At 42.0% G+C, this 23,881-nt stretch overlaps 1 protein-coding gene across 4 annotated transcripts; it reads left to right on the top strand.

Moving 5' to 3' along the window:
* The first annotated feature begins 250 nt into the window (after positions 1-250).
* On the top strand, positions 251-21,975 carry LOC115629769 (zinc finger protein hangover). 4 transcript variants are annotated; one of them, XM_030526323.1, is made up of 8 exons: positions 251-873; positions 11,545-11,937; positions 13,056-13,199; positions 13,700-15,389; positions 16,029-17,002; positions 17,071-17,691; positions 17,952-19,404; positions 19,521-19,694. In XM_030526323.1, the coding sequence occupies exons 1-8, from the start codon at positions 643-645 to the stop codon at positions 19,556-19,558; spliced, it is 5,544 nt and encodes a 1,847-aa protein (XP_030382183.1). In that variant the 5' UTR covers positions 251-642; the 3' UTR covers positions 19,559-19,694. The 4 variants fall into 4 exon arrangements, with proteins under 4 accessions (XP_030382183.1, XP_030382182.1, XP_030382181.1 ...); XM_030526322.1 differs by having other exon boundaries at positions 13,700-15,377; positions 17,952-21,975; XM_030526321.1 differs by having other exon boundaries at positions 17,952-21,975.
* Positions 21,976-23,881: the final 1,906 nt, after the last annotated feature.

The raw sequence follows: 23,881 nt of genomic DNA, 5'->3' as shown, positions 1-23,881 counted from the left end.
ACATCTCTAGTGATTCTTGCCTATCGATGGTCTGACAGTGTTTACACAAAAGTTTACGAGTCGATACCTCACTGAAAATACAGCGCAAGTGCAAGAAAGTCATTCGATTCCTTTTGTTGCAACACACGATATCTGCATGTTTGTTTTTCAAAGAAATCGAATATTGCAGAGTTAAGCATCCCTGTGATATCGTGTCGCAGTCTCTCTTTGCCGTCTCGGCGACAGCGACAGTCTCTCGTTGAGCGTCAGCTTTGTTGCGTGCAAGATACATAAATTAATTTGGAGTGTTCTATTTTTTTTTTCCTGTGTATATTGTCCGCCTTGCATGCAGAAACTCCACAATCCGTAAAGTGGGCAGGCAACGCAGCCGGAGAGAGACAACGGCATTCTCAAAATCATCAGTGATCCAAGAATTGAACGAAATAGAGTTATGAAGCGACGCAGTAGTGGTGGACGATGAAAAACAGTTTACTAAAGTAGCGGCAAAACAAGCGCTCACGCGCCTTTCTCATCAACGCCACCGCCACTCGCAAATAAAAGTGAAAACGTGCAACATAACAGCAACAACAACAAAAAAGAAGAAACAAAAATTAAGAAAAACAAAAAGTGAATTGAGTGTGTTTGTGTGTGTGCGGTGCAAAAATGTGCGACTCTGGCGTCAGCACCGCCGCCACAGCTGCCACAGCCACATCAACCTCAGTAACGGCGACTTCTTCAGCATCAGCGACGACGACAACGGATCAGCTCGGGGCGCGACAAAATTGTTGCCGACTTTGCATTGCCCCCGCAACCGAATGCATTTCGATCATCAATAGCTATGCCGCCGATAAGGAACCGTTGCATACAAAAATACAGAACTGCGTTAATATCAAGGTGAGTTGAGTAGCGCCTGACCTGCATGTCTATATGTGTGTGTGTGTGTGTGTGAGTGTGTCACTGTGAATGTGCGTGTATGTGTCTACCTGTCTATGGCCCAAACCCACAACGACGACGATGATGACGACGACTACAGAAACCGTTATACACACTACAAATATTTCAATGCGGAGCACTGGCACTGGCGCACTGGCAGAGGCAATCGAGGAGCAGGCAGCCACACCCGACGAGAGTTGTGCCATCCATGGCGGCGGCCATCTTATTCATCCACTTGTGATTGTGTCGCATGATATCTCGTGTGGTCGGTTCGTCGTGGCCGTTTCTCTGCTCTTCTCATTGTTGTTGTTGTCGTCGCTCGCTTTGTCGCGCTGTCGTCGTCGTCATCGACGCTTCTGCTACTGCTGCTCTGAGCGCCTATGTAGTGGTGGATTCGGTGGAACCATTACCACCTACACGTATACATACACACACACGTTGACTCGCATGGTTGGCTGGACTGGTCAATACATATGTACATACATATATTAATACAATGTATATGGATAGATAGATAGGCATTACATATAATGTAGAATATCCGTTATACAAATTTCAGGAATTGATGTTCCTGACATTTTTCATGTACATATATGCGTTTCTGAGTGTGTGTGGGTGTGTTTATATGTTTCGTGGTACGCAATCAAGCGAACCCGATGAAAAAGTGAGGTTAGGCTCGAAGCGTTAAAACAAAATCGCCTCATCAGTGAGTTGTGGCAACAGAAGCAGCAGCCCCGCCATTTGATGATTGTGCAAGCGGATGACGACCAGACCAAGCAACCCAGCCAAACAACGAGTCAGTTCGTCAGTTATTCAGTCAGCCAGTCAGTCATTCATTCATTTCGGCCAGCGAACAGAGCGGGCCACCAGAGCGCGCGCGAGCAAACGTTTCATTTTTGTGCTCTACCTCTGTTTCTATCGTTCCATTCCACAATCTTCTTGTCTCGTCTCATCTCTTCTCATCTGTTGCCCATCCCTCTTCCTCATGCAAAACGCAGCGTCCGCATGGGTTCACATTTGGTTGCCTGCTGCCTCTGCCTGCCTTGGTTGCTTGGGCCTGCCTGGTCGACGGTTGGCGGCTTTGCTGGCGTTGCTTGAAGTGCCAAGTCACGATACGACCGACGACCATGGCTCATTTTATTGGTATTGGTGTAACTTGACTATTGCCTGTGGCTGGCTGGCTCACTGGCTTGCTGGCTCACCGGGGCTTTTGTCGCTCATTCGCTCGCTTACTTTTGCCATTCCCATTGCCGTTGCCGTTGCTGTTGCCATTGCCGACGTCGTCATCGTCATCGTCATTCGTGGCTATGCGAGCGGCTACGTTGGTGTTTGGCATGGCAGCTGCTCTGGCTTCGATAGCTCGCTGGTTCGCTGGCTGCCTGCTTGGTTGGTCGCTCGTTCGCTCGCCCGTTGGTTGTGCCGTTTTATCATCAACGTCGTCGTCGTCGTCGTCATCGTCGTCGCTTTCAAGTGGGCATGGGTGCTGGTGCTTGTTGTTGTTGTTGGTTAGTTGGTTGGTTGGTTAGCTGGCTGAGCTTTGTGTGGAATCGATTCCATTTCGTGCCCTGCCTCATTGTTGTTGTTACTGTTGCTGCTGCTGTTCTTTCGCTTGCTCTTTTGCTTGCTGTTTGTTGAGTCACAGCTGGTGTCGTCGTCGTCTATTTGTTCATTTTCAGTATCCAAAAACGCAAACACTGAGCCCCGGATTTCCATGTTCTTGTCAAGCGGCGAGCAATGTACACATTGTTGTTGTAATATTTAAGTCTGTATGTGGACAAGGCCATGTTCGTTTTGCGGTTTTAGGTTAGAAAGAAATAACAGCTCTTTTGGGTTGATTTTGTTGTTGCAATATATTTGATTTTATTGGTTAAAATGGGTATTACAGCCAATGCTTCCGCTAATGTACTTTTTAAAGAAATCCCATTTTGATTTAAAAAGAAACCCGTATATTCTGCATAATTTTTTATTTGAATATATTTGCCAAACTTTGAAGATAAGAAAAACACTCACAATTGTAACTGAATAAAAAATGTATATTTAAAATGTAGTACAAGTATGTATATTTAACCGAAATTCAGCTTGGTTTAAAGTTAATTTAATTTATTTTTATTATTTATTGATTCATGTGCAATTGACATTATTTATTTTTGTTTTTGTTTAAACAAAGCTAAACCTTTAGAGGAAAAATTAACTCTCGAATTAACAACGAATTATTAAAGCTATATATTCGCATTTATGATTCATTTTTAAAAAGAAACTTCAGCTTCTACAGAGATTTTATCATTTTATTAAAACATGAATAAGTATAGATAATAATAAACATAAACAGAATTGTATATGAATGCATGTACATATGTATGAATAATAATATTTATTAATGGGTTGTTGTAGAATATATTATATTTTAAATAGATTCATTCGCAAAATGTAAACAAACTGAGCCCCTCGACCCGCGCAGCACACAGCAGTACCTGGCAATACATTTCTAATTGATTTAAGAGATCAAAATAATAAATGATATTCCTAGAACTCTACTCGTGTAAGTGTTAAGAATCAAGACGAGTTATTTTAAACGCCCTCTGCGCTTCTCAAGCAAAGAACTTCAGTTGTTTTGAAAAATTGAAACATCTATTGAAAATATTTTGTAAATGCGATATGGTGTATTTAGCGATTATTTGCACATATACTTCACCCACATATATATGACTTAGTAAATGGATTCAAAAATAAAAATCTAAATGGTGTCGGAGGAGTACCTTCAGGAGTCTTTAATAATTCAGAATTGCTTTGGACAGATGCGAATTTGATATCTTTGATGTTTTCATTTAGCAGATAATACATACATACACTAGTGTATGCATAAGTACATTGTTGATGTTCCCAATCTTTTGTTCCATCTTGTAACCTTTATTGTTTACGTGCATTTGCTGCTGCTTCTTCTTATTTATATTTTTCATTAGCAACCCCGGCAACAAATTTGAACGACGAATATACACCACAAAGAGGGGAGCTTAAAAAACTCGCACAACGAATGCAGGCACAAAGCGTAGAGCGCAATGAGCAGCAGCGTCGATGGCGACGAGGCAACAAAAGTAATCGAGGCCGCCGTCGCCGTCGTCGTCGCGTCTCATCATCATCATCATCAGCATCGGGGGAATCGGAATCTGAAGCGAGGGCCACAAACCACACGGTGCGCCTGTTTCTATGTGTGTGTGTGTGTTTCTGTGTATGAGAATCTGCCTTTGTGTATGTGTGTGTGTGTGTGAGTGTGCGCTGGGTTTTGGGTCGTCGTTTCATATCGCTAGGCAGGCACAGCAGCCAACCAAACGACCAACCGACCAACGAACGAACGAGCGAACCAGCAGGCAATTACATATAATTTTGTATTTGCTGCTTCATTGCTGATATCTTGTTGCCGCTATTGGTGTTGTTGTTGTTGTAGTTGCTGTTGTCGCTTCCAGGGAATTTCCAACACATAGCTGCAGACCCACGTCCGCGTTGTATAACGTGAATTCGGATGTGGTCACCAAATCTTTCAGAGCAGCTGCTAACTGGGAATTTGAATCGGGTGGCAACATTTTGTTTACTTAATCATCCATACAAATATATATATATGGATATATACATCTACATAGTCCATACAATATTTCATCAATTGGCCAAATGGCTCTCGCTCTATGTGCCGTCCAAATGGTGTGCCCTTTGCGTTGAGCCCTGTGCCCTAAGCCCTGAGCACGCTCTCTCTCACAGTTTTTTAGCGCGCTCTTGCTCGCGTTCTCTTTTGTGCTGCTTGGTGATGGGTGTGTTTGTGTATGTGTGTGTCCTTCATTCGCACGCTTTATGGTCGTGGTCCCCGGTCCGCAACATGCTTGACTGGCTCCTCGTTCCTGGAGTCGTAGCCATCGTCAATGTGCGATGATATCCGGTGGCACCTCTGGGCACAAAAGCAGAGCACATAAAGCAGTGCAGGCAAATAAAAAGGGTGTTGAATGAAATGAAACTGCGTTCTTGCGCTCTTTTCTGGCCTGGCCATGGTGGACTTCACTGTACTCGAGCGGGGCGGCTCAGTTATTGATTCTTTCGTTTTGCAGGCAGGCAAGCCAGCCTAACCAACCATCCAGCCAGAAAGTCAGTCAGGCAAGCATGGGCAGGCTGGTTGGCTTGCTGGCTGGCTGCCTGTCAGGCCCCAGTCGTCGTCATCCACTTTTCTTTCGGTCTCGCGTACGTTGGCAACAAAATGGATGCCAGTGCCATTGCCGTTGCCGTTGCCGTCTGCTCGACGACGACTCGACGCGATTCGACAGACGTTTTGGCCTGCGCCCCCGGCAGCTCGTCAGCAGCGTAGTCGTTGTCGTCGTCGTCGTAGTAGTCATCGTCATCATCATCGTGGTTGTTGTTGCTCTGTCGCCCGCACATTGTACGCGTTTTGTGCCTGGTGCTGCTTTTGGTTTCGCTTTGCCTCGATTTCATGGCGCTGCTCAAATACACACATATATACATACGTATAAATATATAGAGCTCGACGGCATTTGGTTGGCGTCATCGTCATCGCCACATCGTCGTCGCTCGTTATCTGGAGGCGGACCACATGCACAAAATAATACTACAAACACACACACACACATACAATACCCAAACGAAACGAATGAAGCACGCACAGGCAGTAACCAGAGACCCAGAGACGACCAACAACCAACAACCAGCAACCAGCGGACAGCTACCAACTACCAGACACTATAGAGACAGACCCAACTTGAATCGATTCGCGTGCTCTCACTCCATAGTCCGACCAGTTGAGTGGTTTCACCTTGGGAGCCCCCGTAGTGGTGAGAAACGCACATTTCGGCTGCCAACTTCATGCTGATTATCTTATATACAATTACCTGGCCACTCTCATTCTCATTCTCGCTCTCTCTCTCTGCCTCTCTCCTTCGTTCTCTTGCCGATCATATTGGGTAGTCAGTCAATCAGTTTGTCGGGCAGGCAAGCATTCAGGCAGGCCGGCAGGCAGGCAGGCATCTCGAGAGCCCAATGGCCCGTTTGTCCAATGTTTAAGTTCCAATCAAAAGTGACAACAACTTTCTCTGCCAACAGATGACAGACGACGACTTTTATATTATGTATATAGTGTAGCGCATCTGTTACGTCTGCTCATCATCACCATCACCAGCAGCACCACCGCCACCACCACCACGTCCATTGTCATTATCGTCGTCACCATCTTGCTGGCCTCCCCTCATTCTACGCTCACCAAGGCATTGATAAAAATGTGCCGATCCAGCAGGCATCGAACACAGAGAGTGTGGAGAGCTGAGCAGAGCAGAGCAGCATATCCGCCCTTTTGGCATGCCTCGATGAATGGAACGAAATGCGGCCCAGCATTGTGGGTCTTCATGGGCCATCGTTCAGCAATTGACATTTTTAGGATAAAGTTTCACATGAAATTTGGGTCGCGTCCATTGCTGAAGATTCAGCCAAAAGGTTCAACGCAATGGTTCACTTGCAATCACAATTGAGGAAACACTCTTGTGTTATGTCGAATTGGAGGATTAGGTCGTTCCACAGTCTGACAAAGTTGGCAATACACGAAAGGAAACATATTTGTAAAATTTAATTTATTTTTACAAATCCACCCTAGGAATTGCGAAAGATTCGTTTCGATAGGGAAGTAGTGACTAAGAAAATAATTGAATTTAGGTGATAGGTTTCCATGTGGCAATTAACTGATTGGTTGGAGGGCGGGCATCCATTCTGTTCTCACTTATTTTGTTAAGCTTGATTGCCTTGCGGCAACACTTGCTTCACTCTCTAGTCCGGCAGCGTCATCATCTTTGTCGTAATGGCTCAAGTGTCTTCGCGTTTTAGCATCGATAACAGTCTCTGTTCCAACTCTAGAGTCTAGACCGACGGACCGTCGGACCGACCAACCGACGGACGAACCGACCCTCCGTCAGCTTACTTGGTTTGTTCGTTTCTTGGCTTGTCTTATCGATGCCAAGTTATCGGCCATGCACTTGACTGATGTGCTTGTTGTTGTTGTTGTTGTTTTTGTTGCTTTTGCTGCTGATGCTTCTGCTTGCTGGTGAAATTCAATACCGTCTCGGGAAGAGCGAAAACGCAGATCTCTATAACATTATGAGGGTTACTTGAAGCTTAGGTTCCTATACATCTTTGGCCAATGGACAACAGGACGTCCAAACACACACACACACACACACCTTAATCTGTGTATGAACATAAGAAGGCACACACACACACACACACACACACACACACACAGAGACATACTGATATGGTGGTACCAACGAATAAGGACACAAAAGCGACTGCAGATTGCAGCCGCATTTTTCTCTCTGTGCTTCTCTTCCTCTTCGTTTCCGCGTGTGTGTGTGTGTGTGTGTGTGAAACTCGTTCAGGTCGCGTAGCTGGACAAGCTACGATGCAGCCCTCCTCTAAATTGGCTGCCATGCTGGCAGTCGCTGCTCAGCTTTGCCCAGCTTGGTGTCTTCATCTGTGCTCCGTCCTGCTCTGCTTTGCTCTGCCCTGGGCTGCCTGACCTGGCGATGACTACAATGATTGCACCTTGTAGCGCCCTGCCATCTGGCAATGCGGCAAATGGCAGCTGCCGCAGCTGCTGCCTCTGCCACTATTTGTTGTTGTTGCTCTTACTGGCATTGCCAATGGGGTCCTGCAGGAGGCGGACGCGTGACGTGCATGGTACATGTGAGAAATCTGTGTATAGCTACAATAGCTATTCAATACTTTCTTCCTTTCATGATTTAAAAGAAGCAATAAATTGAGTGCCACAAGAAAGTAAATAACTTTAGCTTCAAATAACCATGCGAGTAGCAATTCAACAAACTAGCTAAACTTTTTCGTTGTTGTCATGATTCCATATTAATTATCAATTGATTTTCTCCACGGAATGTATAAAAATTCGTCCTAGAAAGGATCGTCTTGAAACATTTTCGTATGTACGAGTACATCTTCTAGTTCTTGGCTGTATCTATATTTATTTTAGATTTTTGATAAATATATATTCGTCCATATTTAATCGCAAGCCAGTATAAATACATATACATATAAGTTCATATATATATTTAGGTTATAATTTCCCAGCGTCTTCATATGATTACATTTTATCAATAATCCCGGCAATAGTTTGTTCAGAGAGAGAGAGTTTTGGTAAGCGCTTGAGCTAGGGAGCGGGTAAATGTCCAAGCTCCCGCAATGTACATATAAATGTACTTAACCTCAAACCGTAATCAGTCGGGTAGAGAAATAGAGAAACACACCACTGCCCCAAACCATGGCCGTGTTCAATCGAATGGAGAATGGCACAAAGTTCAATTGGAATATGGACGACGCGCTTAAACAGAACAAGCCACAGCAACATATTAAAGTGTTGCCTGTAGTTTAGGGTGGTTGGGTGGTGCTTGCTGCTGCCGTTGTTGCTGCTGCAGTTGTTGCTGTTGTTGTTGTTGTTGTTGCAGCCATCAGTAATTTGGACGATGCGTCGTCGCCATCGCCTGGACTTGTGAAAGATGTGTGACAAGGTATGGGCAAGGTGAATGAACAATATCGAAATACAGAAAGCCAAAATGCACAAGACATGCACATACACTTATGTACATAAGACGCACACATGTACATAAGGGCAGTTATATGCAGTCATGCGTATACATATAAGTATATACATGCATATTGGCTATGTGGGTATGAGTGTGGGTGTGGGTGTGGGTGGCCGGCAGGTGGGAAAGCGGGCAGGCACTTTACAAAGGCACAAAAGCGAACGGGAATGGAATGCTGCAAAGAGCAGCAGAAGCAGCAGCAGCAGCGCCATCAACAACAACAACACAAAATAGGCAGAATTTACTAATAGCATCATTATTAAAGCGTTTATCAAATCATGCATCACTCACCCTTATACAGAACAAACACAATACATATCTATGTATGTGTATGTATATGTATGTATGCGTGTGGGGGCTCTATTCCATTCAAAATAATTGGCAAATGTTGTGTCGAATTTCAATATCAATTGCAGGTATTTTAATTCCTGTTGCATACCATCTTAACCCTTCTCATCTCTACTACTATTACTACTACTATTCCTTCATTGTTGCATAAATTAGTTATATATAAATGCATTAAATGTGTAGTGTAATTCGGTTTGATTCGAGTCAAAACATTGTCTTGAGAAACGGCTGTAGCATCAGCTTTTCCACATTTAGGAATAGACTTGGATTTGCTGTTGATAATGCTACTTTAAAGCAAAGCATTGCATTCTACCATTCATTGTTTTAGTAATAACACAAGAATAATTCATTACATCTACACTGTAAGAACGAGAGATTATGTTGGAATATCCAGAAACAATTGATTGAAAAAAAAAGAAGAATTGATAAACTCCTCCTTTTTTAAAGTCGGTTAAAAAGAGCACACCATTATACCCATTTAATGTTCAGTTTTAAAATACAGAGCATTCACTAAAAGTTAATTTTTAGACTGTAGCTCTAGTAGTAAGGATCGATCGAAACATGACAAAAACAACATAAGAATCACCGCATTATATACGAGTATTTCATCACCAAACTGGAAGGTTTTTAGAGCAACTCTGCATGAGTTCAAGTCCCAGTAATTAATGGACTTAAATTTAGAATATGTATATAAATATGGCTATGGATAAAATCCGCCTAGAAATAGCATAAAAGCGAATGTACAATGTTTTTAAATGTACTTAGCATTGCTTGGCTATATGTATGCAGGCCTGTTTTTGTTTACATATTCAAATTTGGGTAATTGGTCAGGCAAAAATGTCCAAATGTATGTATATAATAGGTTAAAGGGAGCGTTGCAGATCCCATGTTAAAGGTACCTAAGTACTATACTCCTAATTCTGTTTTTACATGGTCTTTTTTTATACGTTTTTGATATAACACGGTTTGAAAATTAAAAATTGTATATATATTTCTTTAGAGATAAGGAATCAAACACCTCTTTTTCCATATGATCAATGTCGTTTGTTTCTGGAAACAATCTACCGTGTAAAAACAGAATTAGGTGTATATGAACAGCACGTTGAGACAAAACAGCGATAACTTTGGAACTATATTCAAGCTAAGGACAATCATCTTGTCTTATCCATGGGCAGAGCAAGCTGATGATAAACTACATATTTTAGTCCCATTATTTTAAATAATGAAATCACTCTTACTATTATTATAAGCATATCTGATTTTTACGGGGTTTTTATAGTCCCTCAAAATATAGGGATGTCACAGGAACGATCATGCTTAGTGCCAACAACTTTTTTATTTATATACGAGTAGATACTGTACGTGAATTTGGCATTTTTAAGATTTATTCATCTAAAGTTTTGTCAAAATCGGCGCTATAGATTGTTGAATTGTTGAATGAATTCTCTGTCCTTATTTCAATATTTCATCACACAGTATATGAGGTTGTAAAGAAGTTTTCAGGATATGGGAACACAAATTTTTAGCAGCGTATAAATAATTTTCTCTACTTTAGAGAGAGACTCTTTATAGTTATGGAATAAATATAAGTATACACCATATATCTCTTCGAACAGATAAACAAATAACACTCCGATATTCGAGCTCTTTTAATTCTTTATATTAAATTTTTCGTATCTCACTCGCCGGCTGGGGTTATATTTGTTTCTGCCGCTCACTCCCTTTTGCAATTAAACTCGATTCTTGTCGATATGGCAGTTTAATAGTTCTGCGACAAGGAGTCTGCACAGACATAAGATACATAGATGTATCTGCCTATATACTCGTACATACATCGTAGATGTAGATACATAGGCGTGCATGATTTTATTGTTGATTTCTAAAGCCAAAAAAACTCCTGCCACAATTAAAGGCAATTAAAGGCGTTAACAAAGGCATCCATTCATACATATGTATGTACATACTCGTATGTGTGAGAAGGCAGGTACATATGTACATAAATACAAAGCATGTGCATAGGTATGTCTGTATGTACATAAGCAACTTATGTTTAGCAGTGGCAGCTTTGTACATAAGGTAATAGCTAAGTACATGCTTAGGCCGGTGTACACACACACACACACACACACACATCAAGCAAAGGACATACATGCATTGGAATTGTATGCAATGTTGTTGTTGTTGTTGTTGTTACTGTTGTGTGGGCAGCAGCAGTAGCGGCAGGAATTTTGCATATAATTATAAGCAGGTCATTGACATTTATAGGGTAGGTAGGCAATGCTGGCTTGTTGCTTTGGTTAGCCGCAAAAGCGGCTGCAGCAGCAGCGGAGGGGAGTCACGAAGAACACTCAAACTACTTGAAATTATTAGGCGGCTAAGCAAATGTAATGAACACGCACACACACACGCAAAATGCCGCTGGTCACATAGGATATGCCAATTTGTTTGTGATCTGAGAGCCGAGCCAAATAAATACATATATGTATGTACATAGCATGTGTGTATGTGGAGTTAGTATATAAGAGACAAATACATAAAATAGACGACTCTGCTGCCTTTGTGCATTTTTAAATACACTATTGTTGAACTAATATTATAACGAAATGGCAACACTTTGACTTACAAGCACTTTTGCAATTATTCTATTTTTCAGATCACACCACAGGATCGTCTATCCTTACAAATCTGCCATGCGTGCATTAGCTACCTGAATTCATGGCAGAGCTTCAAGAATCGCTGCCTCATCGCACAGGCTAAGCAACGCAATTGGGTGGAGGCTAATAAAAACAGCAACAGTAATAATAATAACACCACCAGCAGCAACAACAAACAGCAGCAGCAGCAGCAACAACAGCAGCAACAGCAGCTCTTGAACTATTTGGATTTGAACAGCACTGAGAATGGCGATCAGCAGCAGCAGCAGCAACAACAACAGCAGCAGCAGCAACAACAAGAGCTGGACGATGCGGCTGCCGTGGAAAAAGCAACATCCCAGATTTTGGAGGGCATACCCTCGCTGAAGAAACGCAAATCTTTAACAGTCTATGTGAGTCCTAAACCTCAACAACAACAACAACAGCAACAGTTACTGAAACAACAGCCAGTAGAGCAACAGCAGCAGCAACAGCAGCTACAGCTACAACAGCAATTGCAAGCGCGTACTTTGCAGTCATTATTGTTGCAGGTGCCAGCGGGAGCACCAGCGGCAACGGCAACAACAGCAGCGTCGGCGGCAGCAACAATGGCTACAACGACAACAGCAGCAACAACGGCGGCAGTCTCGATGCAGCATCATCAGCAGCATTATCGAAAATATAGACAGCAACCGCACCAACACCATCAGCAGCAGCAGCAGCACCGTGGCAAACAGCAGCAACAGTTATTGTCGGCATCAGCTAGCCGGCAGCAACATCGACGTGCGCGTCAACCACGACGTCAACCGCACCATCTTAGACCAGATCATCATAAGCATCAACAGCAACAGCAGCAGCAGCATCATTATCATCAGCAGCAGCACTATCAGCAGCAACAGCAGCCACAACAGCCACGTCTGCCTAAATTTAAGCCCAAAACATATTTGCCACTTGATATTGCTGTGCCGTCAGCAACATTGACAGTGCCAACAACAACAACAACAGCAGCAGCTGCAGCAGCAGCAGCAGCAACAGCTGTAACATCATCAAATATAGCTATGGGTGTTGAAATTCCCTCCGCGACGTCGTCACAGCCACCGTTGTCGTCCATGTTGTCCACATTGCCATTGTCGCTGCCGCTCGATTTCAGTCAACCACAGACGTCCGCAAATATGCCAAATATGCCGAGCAGCAGCAGCAGCAATGCTCCCGCCGCCTCCACAGCGTCGCTGCTCATGCCAGTGACAGCGGCCACATATGCGGCCACTCAGCTACATAGTGCTGCACAACAGTTGCGCTTTTTCAGACGCTACTCCTATAATGTAATTGTATCGTGCATTCGAAGGGACCCCAACAATACATTCTACATAATTACATACTCTCGATTTCTTGGTTCTGCAGCACTTTTTGGCCCAACAAAATTGCATATATTGTGTTCTATTTTTTGGCATTTTTAATCAACACTCCATAATAAGGTCGCTTTAATCGTTTATTTTGTTTCGTCTCTGCTCTCTCTATATTTACATTGCAGCCACTGCCCGCCATACCCATTAAGGATGAGCCCATTGATATGGACGAGGACTATCAAATGAAGTGCATAGATGAGTCCGATGATATGGTAGATCCAACTATGTTCCTAGAACGCTCTGAGCATGAGGGCGATATGCCGCTTATGGTGAGTACAAGTATAACAAAAAGAAAACAAAAAGTCAGACAAAAAATTACGCTCAAATGCTAATTATTTGCAGGCAAAGCGATATTGAATTGAGAAAAATATTTAGTTTTAGACATATCTACGCAGATCTACAATAATACTTAATAACGACTCTGAAACGTTGAGAGAATTTCATTTCCAATGTCCGATTCTATAGAGTTTGGTGGCGCAATATTTCATAGCCCTCGAAGATAGCTAATAAAAGACGATTTCAAACTGAAGAGTAGGTGAGAACTCTAGTTTCTAGAGGACTGTACCGACTAAAGAATTGAAAGCAACGTTTAGCTACTTGCGAGTAGAGAGCTTAAAGAAATTCGGAAGCTTTAAAAATATGCAGCAGTTTTTCTTGCAAATAATATCTGAGCGTAATCTTAAAGTTCTCTCTTGCCTCAACTCTACTTGAGATAAAAATCTGTGCTCAAGCCAATTTCTAATTGTGCAACCCTTTCAATTTCTTGCAGACATCCGACTATGACTTTTCGGCCCAGCAGCATAGTGTCACCACAGCTGCCGCAGTGGCTGCGGCCGCACTGCCCGCGAGTGCTGTGGCCAATGTGGCCGCTGCTGGAGACTCGAAGGTGGCTTCCTGCCGTGCCTGTAGCCTGCAGTTCAGCACTCGTGCCAACGCGCGTCGTCACGAGCGAAATTTGCATCCAAATCTCTTTCAGTTGTCCACAGACTCACCCAACAATACGCCCATCACGAAGCCCACACCTGCCCTGGCTGCTGCGCTGGAAATGAAGCGTGCGGCCGCCGCTGCTGCGACTGCAGAGGCAACACGCGCCGCCGCCAGTGGCAACATTTCGACGCAAAAATATCGGCAGGTGGTGATGAATGCATTTATTAAGTGTGAAGGCGGCGGCTATGACTACGAGAATCCCGAACAGTATCAGCATTTGCTGACGAGCGAGAAGGTAGAGTTCATTCAACAGAATAGCGAGTTTCTGGAGCAATATCAGACGATGACGTGTCGCTGTTGCAACAAGTTTTTCAACACCTACAAGAACTTTATGGCGCATGTGCGTAAAAAGTATCCGCTGCTCCCTCGCAATCTGTGCTTCAATTGCCTCAAGATGAACGAATCGAAGGCGTTGTTCATCTCCCATCTAAAAAAGCGCAACTGCATTAATCTGTACAAACTTTTGAATGGCATACGTGCCAAACAACCACATTTTACGCCCATAGATGGGGTTGGTGCGGCGGCCTCGGCCGCATCCTCATCGGCGGCCACAGCCACACCGACGACAGAGTCGGGGGCACCAGAGAAATTGCGCGCCAAGGAGCTTCTTGTGAATAAACTCTATGAATGTAAATTGTGTCCGAAAGGTTTTCGGACCAAGCACGAGTTCCGAACACATGTCTATGACAAGCATGCGGATGTACAGCGCAAGGATAACAACTCGATACAGTGCAGCTTTTGTGGTCTGGACTTTGTTGATCCGGTGGATCGACGTCGCCACTACAACAATATGGCCTGCATTGTTCGCTTGCGCTGCATGACCTGCGATGCCAAGCTTGAGACGCATCAGCGCTTCTTGGATCACGTGTATCAGGATCATTTGGGCGGCATGAGCAGCGATAATGCGTCCAGTGTGAGTGGCGTGGCGCGTAGCAATAGCGTCGAGCATTCGCCGGGGAAACGCAGCCTGTTGGGCGCCCTCGGTATCGGGGTATCCTCCTCAAATGAGGAGTCCCGTGGCAGTAGCGCCATCTTGACATCGACACCCAAGCCAAGTGGCAGCGCAACTCATCAGCTGTCATCGTCAGCGCCGACTGGGGGCAGCAATAGCTCCGGACAGCCGCCAAAGTCACAATATTTCTCGCGTATGCCACAGGTTTGTCCCATTTGTGGTCAACAGTACAACAATTATAACAATGTGCTCCGACATATGGAGTCAAAGCATCCCAATAAGCTGCCTGAGACGTACAAATGTGTTAGATGCGGCCTCGGCTATCCACGTATCTCCTATCTTCGCGAGCACATGATCAATGTGCATGGCGTGGACAAGAATCGGCATTCCGGCGGCTTCGAGTACATCGTGAATGCGGATGCCGTCAAGTTGGCCGATGGCAGCACTCCCAATGTATATACCGGCCGATATGACTATGTGATGAAGGATTTGATGTCGATAACAAATGGTGGGACACTCGGTAATTTGTTGCGGGCGCGTTCTCAGCCTATTTGATTTTTCAAAGATTCATTTACGCCTGAGGGAATACTCGCGTCGTCTATATATAATGCAAAAATGTAGATATCAATTGCTCTCATTTTTCTATTATGTAAAGGATTGTGTTTGCAAAAGCGGTTCCTTCTTCCAAATCTTTGAATTAGTCGTGCGATTTTTTTTTTAACTATAACTCATTTCAATTGGAATTACTTAAGCTTTCAAAAATAACTCCTACTGGTGGCTTTCAACATAGTAGTAGGCCTACGACGGTATTTTGATTTTTGAATTCACTTCTAGTTTTTCAGAAAGTAGGCTTCGAAATTTAACTTCGTCACGAAAATCACATTAATGTTCAGTTGTCCTTTAGCTTGTGTAGTGGATAGTACAAAAATCAGTGAACAAAAATAAGTTGAAAAAAATTCAAAATTTTTAAAAACGTATATTTTTCTTTCTTTCTTTCCGAAAATGGAAGAACAAATGCCGAGTAGGATGAGAACGTCGCTTCCTATTGTGTAGTGTGTAGAAGTTTACTTGTCTCTTTTTGTGTTTTTTGTGTTGAGCTTTAAACATTTCGTGGTGGTGTTAATTTTGTTCCCTTTCGATTTTTTGTTGTGCATTTCAGAAGATGAAGAAGAAGAGGTTGGCGTGGCCAAGAAGATGCGCCTGGATGAGAGCGGCAATGCAGCAGCTGTGAGTAATAATAATAGCGGCAGCGTTACTGGCAACCAACAGAAGGAATGCCCCATTTGCAATGCCATGTTCAGCAACAACATTGGACTCTCGAATCACATGCGCTCCCATTACACGGCCTCGAGTGCCACAAACGCCGCACTGGCTGTGGCCAATCGCATGACACCAAAATCGCTGACAATTACGGCGACCAGTTCCGGACCCTCAACAGCAGCTGCCGCCCAATCAGCGAGCACATCAGCCGCAACGTCATCGGGCTCGGCATCGGCGAAGCTAAGTAGCAGCACCAGCCTGCCGCCAGCGATGCTCAACCAGACGCCACAGGAGCAGGCGGTCTTCCGTCGTAGTCTCGATCAGGCGGCCGATCGACGCTTCCGTCGCATGCGCTGCCGCATCTGTCAGCGACGCTTCAGCTCAAAGAAATCCTATCGTTATCACATGCTGACCGACCATCAGGTGCAGAATGTTCAGTTCATTAAATGCAAGCTCTGCAATGCGGAATTTGCCTACGAGAAGGGTCTCAAGGTGCACTTGTTTAAGGTGCACGGCACCGTTATCAAGGACGAGATGATTGTCAAGCAGTTCGAGTGCGAGGTCTGCTCCATCGTGTACAGTTCGGAGATGGAGTTGCAGCAACACAAACGCAGCGTACACAAGCTGTCATCTGCAGAGTTGGCGGCTGGCGACGATGGGCCGAGCATTAAGGAGGAGCAAGCCGAGCCAACGCCATCATCAACAGCGGCGGCTGCTATGCCACTCTACTGGTACCAGTGCAAGTATTGTCCTTCCAATTTCAACACCAATAAGAAGCTGGCCATACACATTAACTCGCACGATGAGTTCGACTCGAATGACTATTCGTGTAAGGATTGCGGAAATGTGTACAGCGGTCGCAAGAGCCTTTGGGTAAGTGCTTTTTTGGTTTTTCCATTTTTATGTGCCTTCATTAATTTATTTATAAACTAATCTTATAGGTTCATCGCTACAAGAAACATCCTCAGGTACCCGATCCCGCCGAATGTGTGCTCTGCCGCAAGATATTCTTTGACCGTCAGATGCTCGACAATCATACGCCGACATGCAACCGTAAACCCATTACGGCGACAGGTGCTCATCAGCAGGACGGCAACGGAGGCGTTGCCACGACCTCGGCATCTGCTTCGCGCGCCGTTTTCAAGCACAAAACTGGCGACGATGATGATGACGAGGAGGATCAGCAAATTATGCTCGATGATGGAGCCGGCAGCGATAGCAATGCTGGCGGAGGCGGCGGCGGCACACACATTGCGGGCACCTCTTCATCGGGAGCGTCGCTCAAGATACGCATTCCTGAGGTGGCATGCACTATTTGCGGGGCTCGTTTCACCGACCAGGAAATGTTTAGCAAGCACATACAGAAACATGAACAGGACCTCTATACGGATAATCCGTTGGCAGCCATGTTCGATGACGGACCAGCCGATCCGGGCCAATTCTATTTGGAGCGCCAGAACGAGAATGGCGAGTACGCGTGTGATTTGTGCGCTAAGACCTTCCCCCAGGTGATTGCGCTCAAGGTGCATCGCAAGTGGCATTTCAGAGGTGATAGCAAGCAGGTGAGCTTTTTGGGCTTGTGCAGCGAGGTGCGCCACCAACCACAACTAACAAGAACAAGTAACAACCAAAAACGTAATCCGTTTTGGGCGTATTTTTTCGCATCTATTTGAATGAGAACGTTTTGACGTTTTTTTTCGTTTGTTGCCTCCGCACCAGTCGCAAAAAAATGATAAAATGATATTGCCAACTAACCTTGGAACCCCTAGAGCATGTCTGAGTTGTACTAATCTCAATTATATTCCTCCTTCCTCGTATGTAGAATCCCAACGACGGCGAAGCGACAGCCAATGTGGCGAACAGCAGCAACAACAACAACAGCTCGCTGAACTCATCGATGCTGCATCTACGGGAGCTGCACGCAGTGGGTCTGATGCCCAATCAGCAACAGCAACAACTTCACAAATCGGCGACATCGTCATCGAGCAAGTCGCTGAAGCGCAAACGTGAGCTCAAATGTGAGTATTGTTCGTCGACGTTCATCAGCAATAACAACTTGCGTCGTCATATGTACGAGCTGCATAAGCATGAGGTAAGCAATTTGCCTGAACCCCCCGTTATTGAGGTGGATGCTCCTCTGTCCTGTCGCCGTTGCAATTTAAAGTTTGACACTAAAGAGCTGTGGATCGAACACAAGCTAGCCGATGCGAAGGTAACGCGTCCATTCTGTCCATTCCAATGGGGCTGTGATCTGTGCGGCGAATATTTGTCGCGCAAAGAGAAGCTCATCAATCACATCAATAATCATCTTAAGGAGGATGTCATTGTACCAGTGGTGGTCAAGCCGCGGCCCAAAACGGCCAATAAAATGTCATCAATATTCAATAAGACAGGGAGCAGTGCAACGGCAACAGCACAACCAGCAACAACAGCTACAAGTACAAAAATATCGAGCAAGACAACGACAATACAGTCGCGTGATGATGCAGAAGATGAGGCTGAGGACGATGACGAAGGTGAGGTTGAAGTTGAGGGTGAGGGCGAGGGCGAGGCCGAAGGTGATGTTGATGATTCAACGGATGATGAGGAGATAGAAACAGAGACAAAGACGGCTCAGCAACAGCAGCAGCAACAGCCAAATATGCTCAAAGCAATGTATGATGGTGAGGAGGAAGAGGATGAAGACTCTGATATGGATGATGATGATGGCGATGATGATTCAACAGATGATGAGGATACCTCCGGCGATGATGAGGACGATAGCGATGAGGAAGAAGAGGAGGTGGCCAATGAGAATATTGTTAAAGTATTGCACAACAACAACAATACGACAAACAAAAACAATAGTACTACTATTGATGATGATGAAGATGATGATGATCTGATTGAGCAGGTCGATGAAGAAATGGATGAAGACGTAAATGATGATGTTGAAGAAATAGACGAAGATGATGATGACGAAGATGATAGCGAAGACGATGACGAGGAGATACCCTATGAAGGTTATATGCATGGCCAGAATAATACCAATAGAGGTCATGTGGCCAAAGTCAATGGCAAAAAGCAACAGGAACAGGCGGCCAGTTCGGAGGAAGAAAGCGATGTTGATGGCGATGTCGAAATCGACGGCGAAGTCGATGGCGATGCCGATGAGGATGTTGAAGATGATGAGGTTGGTGAAGAAGGCGTTAATGAAGCCGACTCTGATGGCGATGGCGATGGTGGAGATGCAACGTCATCGTCGGAAAGTGAGTCAACGACATCGCATTCAACGGGTGAGCGGCGTAAAAATGCAACAGCAGCAGCTAAAAATACTAAAGCTAATGCTGTTGACAAGTCTAATAATTCGAGTTATACGTGTGATCTATGTCAACTTTGTTTCGATTCTCAGGAGCAACTGCAGACTCATATCAAGAGTCATTTCCTTAATGGGCCTTCGGCAGCGAACCGCAGCAGCAATGCGGCAGCAACAAACAACAACACAAGTAAAACCACTATAACAACAACAACAACGTCCAGTGCTGGATTGGAAACTAAAAATTTGAAAACATCTGCAACAGCAACATCAACGGCAGCAGCAACAACAACAACAGCAAAAACAACAACGACTGCCAGCAATTGAGCAGCAGAGTCGTCGTCTGTGTGTGTATGTGGGTGTTAAATTATGTATACATATATAAATATTCTTGTTAAGCTTTAAGCACAACAACAAGAGAACAAACAAACAACATCCACAACAATGAAAATACACAGACGCACACACACACACACACACACACACACCTATACTCACACAACAGCACATACAAAATCACAAGAAACAACAAACAAGAGACAGAAACATTTACGCTTTTCTGTGTGCCACCCAAGATAAAAAATATTCATTTAGCTCGTTAAATTGTTTCCAAATGTACAAAAACAAAACAAACAAAAACAAACAAACAAAAAACAAATGATATTGATAACTAAATGAAAATGAAACAAAGCGCAACACCAAACAAACAACCACCAGCCAGCAACATTTAAGTGTTAAAGTAATCATCATCATCACCATCATCATCAGAGTTCTCACCAACACCACAAAAACCATCAGCAACATAAAATACAAAACAAACAACAACAAAAAAACAAAAAACAGTTTCAACAACTTACTATATATACAACCAATATATATATATATATATAAATATAAACGCATTCCATCAAACAAATCTCGAACATATGTCAGATGTGTTCACACACACAAACACACACACACACACATCTGTCCAACAAACAGAACTAAAAACAAAGAAAATGTCTGGACAATGTATTTTTTTTCTTCTCGCTGCTACGTAGTTGTAATTTTTAAGATACCTATACTAGCTGCATATAGCTATATTTCTTTATATATATATATATATACAGCAAAAATTTATATATATATATAACATTTTTTTTACATGTTAAATTAGTTTGTACTACACCCATACACATAAACACAATCAGAGACACACACGACATAGAAAACAAAACAAACAAAAAAAAACAAAAAACAAAAAAAAAAAGAAACTAACGTGGCTCGTTCTAGTTGGTAAAGAGAGCATTAAAGATTAAATCTATGAAAATTCATCGGCAGAAATTCGTGCACCAAAGCAAACAACAAATAAGTGAAGGAGGGAGGGAGAGAGAGATATAGATAGATAGGGAGGGCATGTTGAATGAAAGCTGGAAATAAGGCCTGAAGAATTAGTTGTAAAACAAATGAGTTTTTAAATTTTGTTTTTCGTATTACGAGTATATAAATTATTATGTTTTTCCTTTGTATCGTAAGTGCGGTTTGAAAAACCGTCCATGGACTTTCTTATATTTTCAAAATTCTAAATTTTACCCCCAAAAAAAATTTCGACTTCAATTTGGCTTTGTTTATTATTACTATATATATATATATAAATCTATTGTTTTTCTTCTTGAAATAGATGAATTAATGCTAACATCGATGTTTGAATCGATCATTTTTATTAAGCATGATTTAATTAGTTATATATATGTATATATACCTAAATATATATATATATATATCTATATATGTGTATATATATATTTATTTATATATAGACACCTAATATGCCTCGCATTGGCAACTGAAAAATGTTTAACGTAAAACTTAATAGAAATCCAACGGATTATTATTATTATTATAATAACTATGGCTATAATTACTTAGGAACGACGCACATATTTGCGTAAACACACACAAGACAGCCCTTCTCTTTTTATATATCGAAAAAGCTTCAAGCATTTTATATATATACATATATGTATTTTTTATGTGGAATACATAGAAGTGGTTTATTCATTTTCATTTCATACAATTTGGTATAAGGGAATGACGATGAATTTTTATATGTTGCCAATGCTCGCATCAGGTTTTTCGTTAGATTATCGCGTCGAAACACAGTACACTTCCACATGAAGATCCATTTACAACAATTAGTCGCTGTCTACAACACTGGTAAGGAATCAGTTGGCCAGTGTTGATGAGCGGAATCACACACACAAATATACCACTCGTAGAAACAGAGTTGACAACGCGTAATTAACGAAAAACCTACAGTTCGTTTAATCATAGACTTTTTACATACGCACTTACAATATACGAACACAAACACAAATGGAACCCCATTATTCATACCCACAAAACACACACACAACAAAATCCTATATTGGGATGCAATTATTGCATTAATGGATTAATTATGGAAACATAAATGTATAATTAATTTAATAATAATATTTACATGTAATTGATAACTAGTTTATAACGAATTATACGAATAAATAATAACGAAAGAAAATACAAAAAATTGTGTCGTGCATGCATGTGCATTGCATGAATTGAAGATTGAAGAAAGAATAAAACTGATTATATAATCGAATTTTTCAGACGACTTTTTATTCATTAAACTAATTAATTGATTCAACACTACCACATCAAGAATGAGTTTTTCTATTCAGATGATCTCGCTCAACCAGCGAAGAAGAGTTCTATTAAAAGAAAGGAGGAGAAAGGACCATCCTATCATATTTAAAGCTATGCTCGTCTGCGACTTGACTTACCATCTTAGTTCAATTATTTCGTGTAGAGATTATACAGAATTTTCCAATAAAACTTATACATGGTTCTTAAAGTGGTGAATGATGTAGATGATATAGAGGAAGAAATTAGAATAACTTTGTATGAGAATAAACGAATGGAAGGCCAACAAGGAACAAGTTTGTAAATATCCTTTGGAGAAGCATTTTGATTTTAGTTTTTTAACATCTTTCGATCGGTTTTGACAAAGTGGCAAATGTTTATTGATCCACCTATAAATTCGCAAATGCAGGTAAGTATTCAGAAATTTAATTGGAAAGATCTAAGTATGATCTTCAATAAAAAATCTATATACTAGATATCTATATGATAAAGGAAAAATTACATCGTATTGATATACTCGTATACTATATCTATACCTATAAAAACGTTGGTTTATCGGAAATTTGTCGTATAGCCGTCGCACGATTCATCAGTTATGAAAAGGCTTAAAAGGCGATCCAAAAAAATAAAGAACGAGAAGTAACGGGAAAGTACATGGGATATACACAATATATATTTACATATATTAAAATATTTCTTATTTTATATGTTAGATGATAATTTATGTAAAATAATAATGCTTTAGTTCAGATATCCGATGGTTGAAAATTGGAATAACGACTGGTAAGAAGTGCTTGATATCGCTACGGACTCGCATGATTTTTAGAAACAATAATAATAAAATACCTCCCCTTCATCTTTTAAACTTTGGTCGTTTCTACGAAACCCCTCTCTGACTAGTCTCGACATGGTATTATGAATAAAGAAGAAAACTGTGTAATAAAATCATAAAAATAGTTTTAACGTATTCCTAGAATGCACATCGGAATATCCATGACTGTACTACTTATTGTTGTTTTATCAATGCCCCATCTATCCAAGGCAGGGTATTACAGTTTTCAGTTTCCACTGTATAATAAAGAGGAAAACTGTATAATCGAATGATTTAATGCGTTTGCACTCATTTGTTGAAGGATTTTCCTCTGAGAATTTTGGACCGTTTAGACCAATATCAATAAATCAAATGCTAGTTGCTTTGAAAACAAATAGTATGTTCTCTCATTGCCTTTATTTGTTTAATTATTACTTGTTGTTGGTTTTTTGTTACAATTATTAATGTATATATATATATATGTATGTGTATATATAAGTTCTTCCAGTTTGTAAATATAAGTATTTGTTGTTTTATTTTTTTGGTATCCAGCTGCAGTTTATCCCTCCAATACAAAGAAGTCTGACACTTGATATTGCCACTGAGCTCTTCCATAATACTACATGCGTAGTACATACATATATCAGTATAAGAAGTAGGAAATGGAAAATAGAATGTAGTTGAATGATCTAGGAATGTGGCAAGAAGTTTAATTCTAGTAACCATTTCTTTTTATCTTTCTTCTAAAATATACATCTTACAATAATTCGAATGTAACGAACAAAAAAAAAAAAAAAATTGTACGATACAAATTGAATACATTTTTAAGATTTTGGTTTTTTGTTTTGTTTTTTTTTTTTTTTTTTTGGTTTTGTTTTTGCAAAATTCACATCAATAAATGTAACTGTAAATCGCAGCGGCGTATACACCTGATACAACCTTAAGCTATACACTAAAATACATACAACATTATAAATGTTTT

The sequence above is a fragment of the Scaptodrosophila lebanonensis genome, unplaced genomic scaffold (assembly GCF_003285725.1).
Source record: "Scaptodrosophila lebanonensis strain 11010-0011.00,11010-0021.00 unplaced genomic scaffold, SlebRS2 tig00000165-arrow-arrow-pilon, whole genome shotgun sequence".
In the NCBI taxonomy this organism is placed as follows: Eukaryota; Metazoa; Arthropoda; class Insecta; order Diptera; family Drosophilidae; genus Scaptodrosophila; species Scaptodrosophila lebanonensis.
Note: the sequence above shows the minus strand (reverse complement) of the source record. Positions and strands in the feature narration are given on the sequence as shown.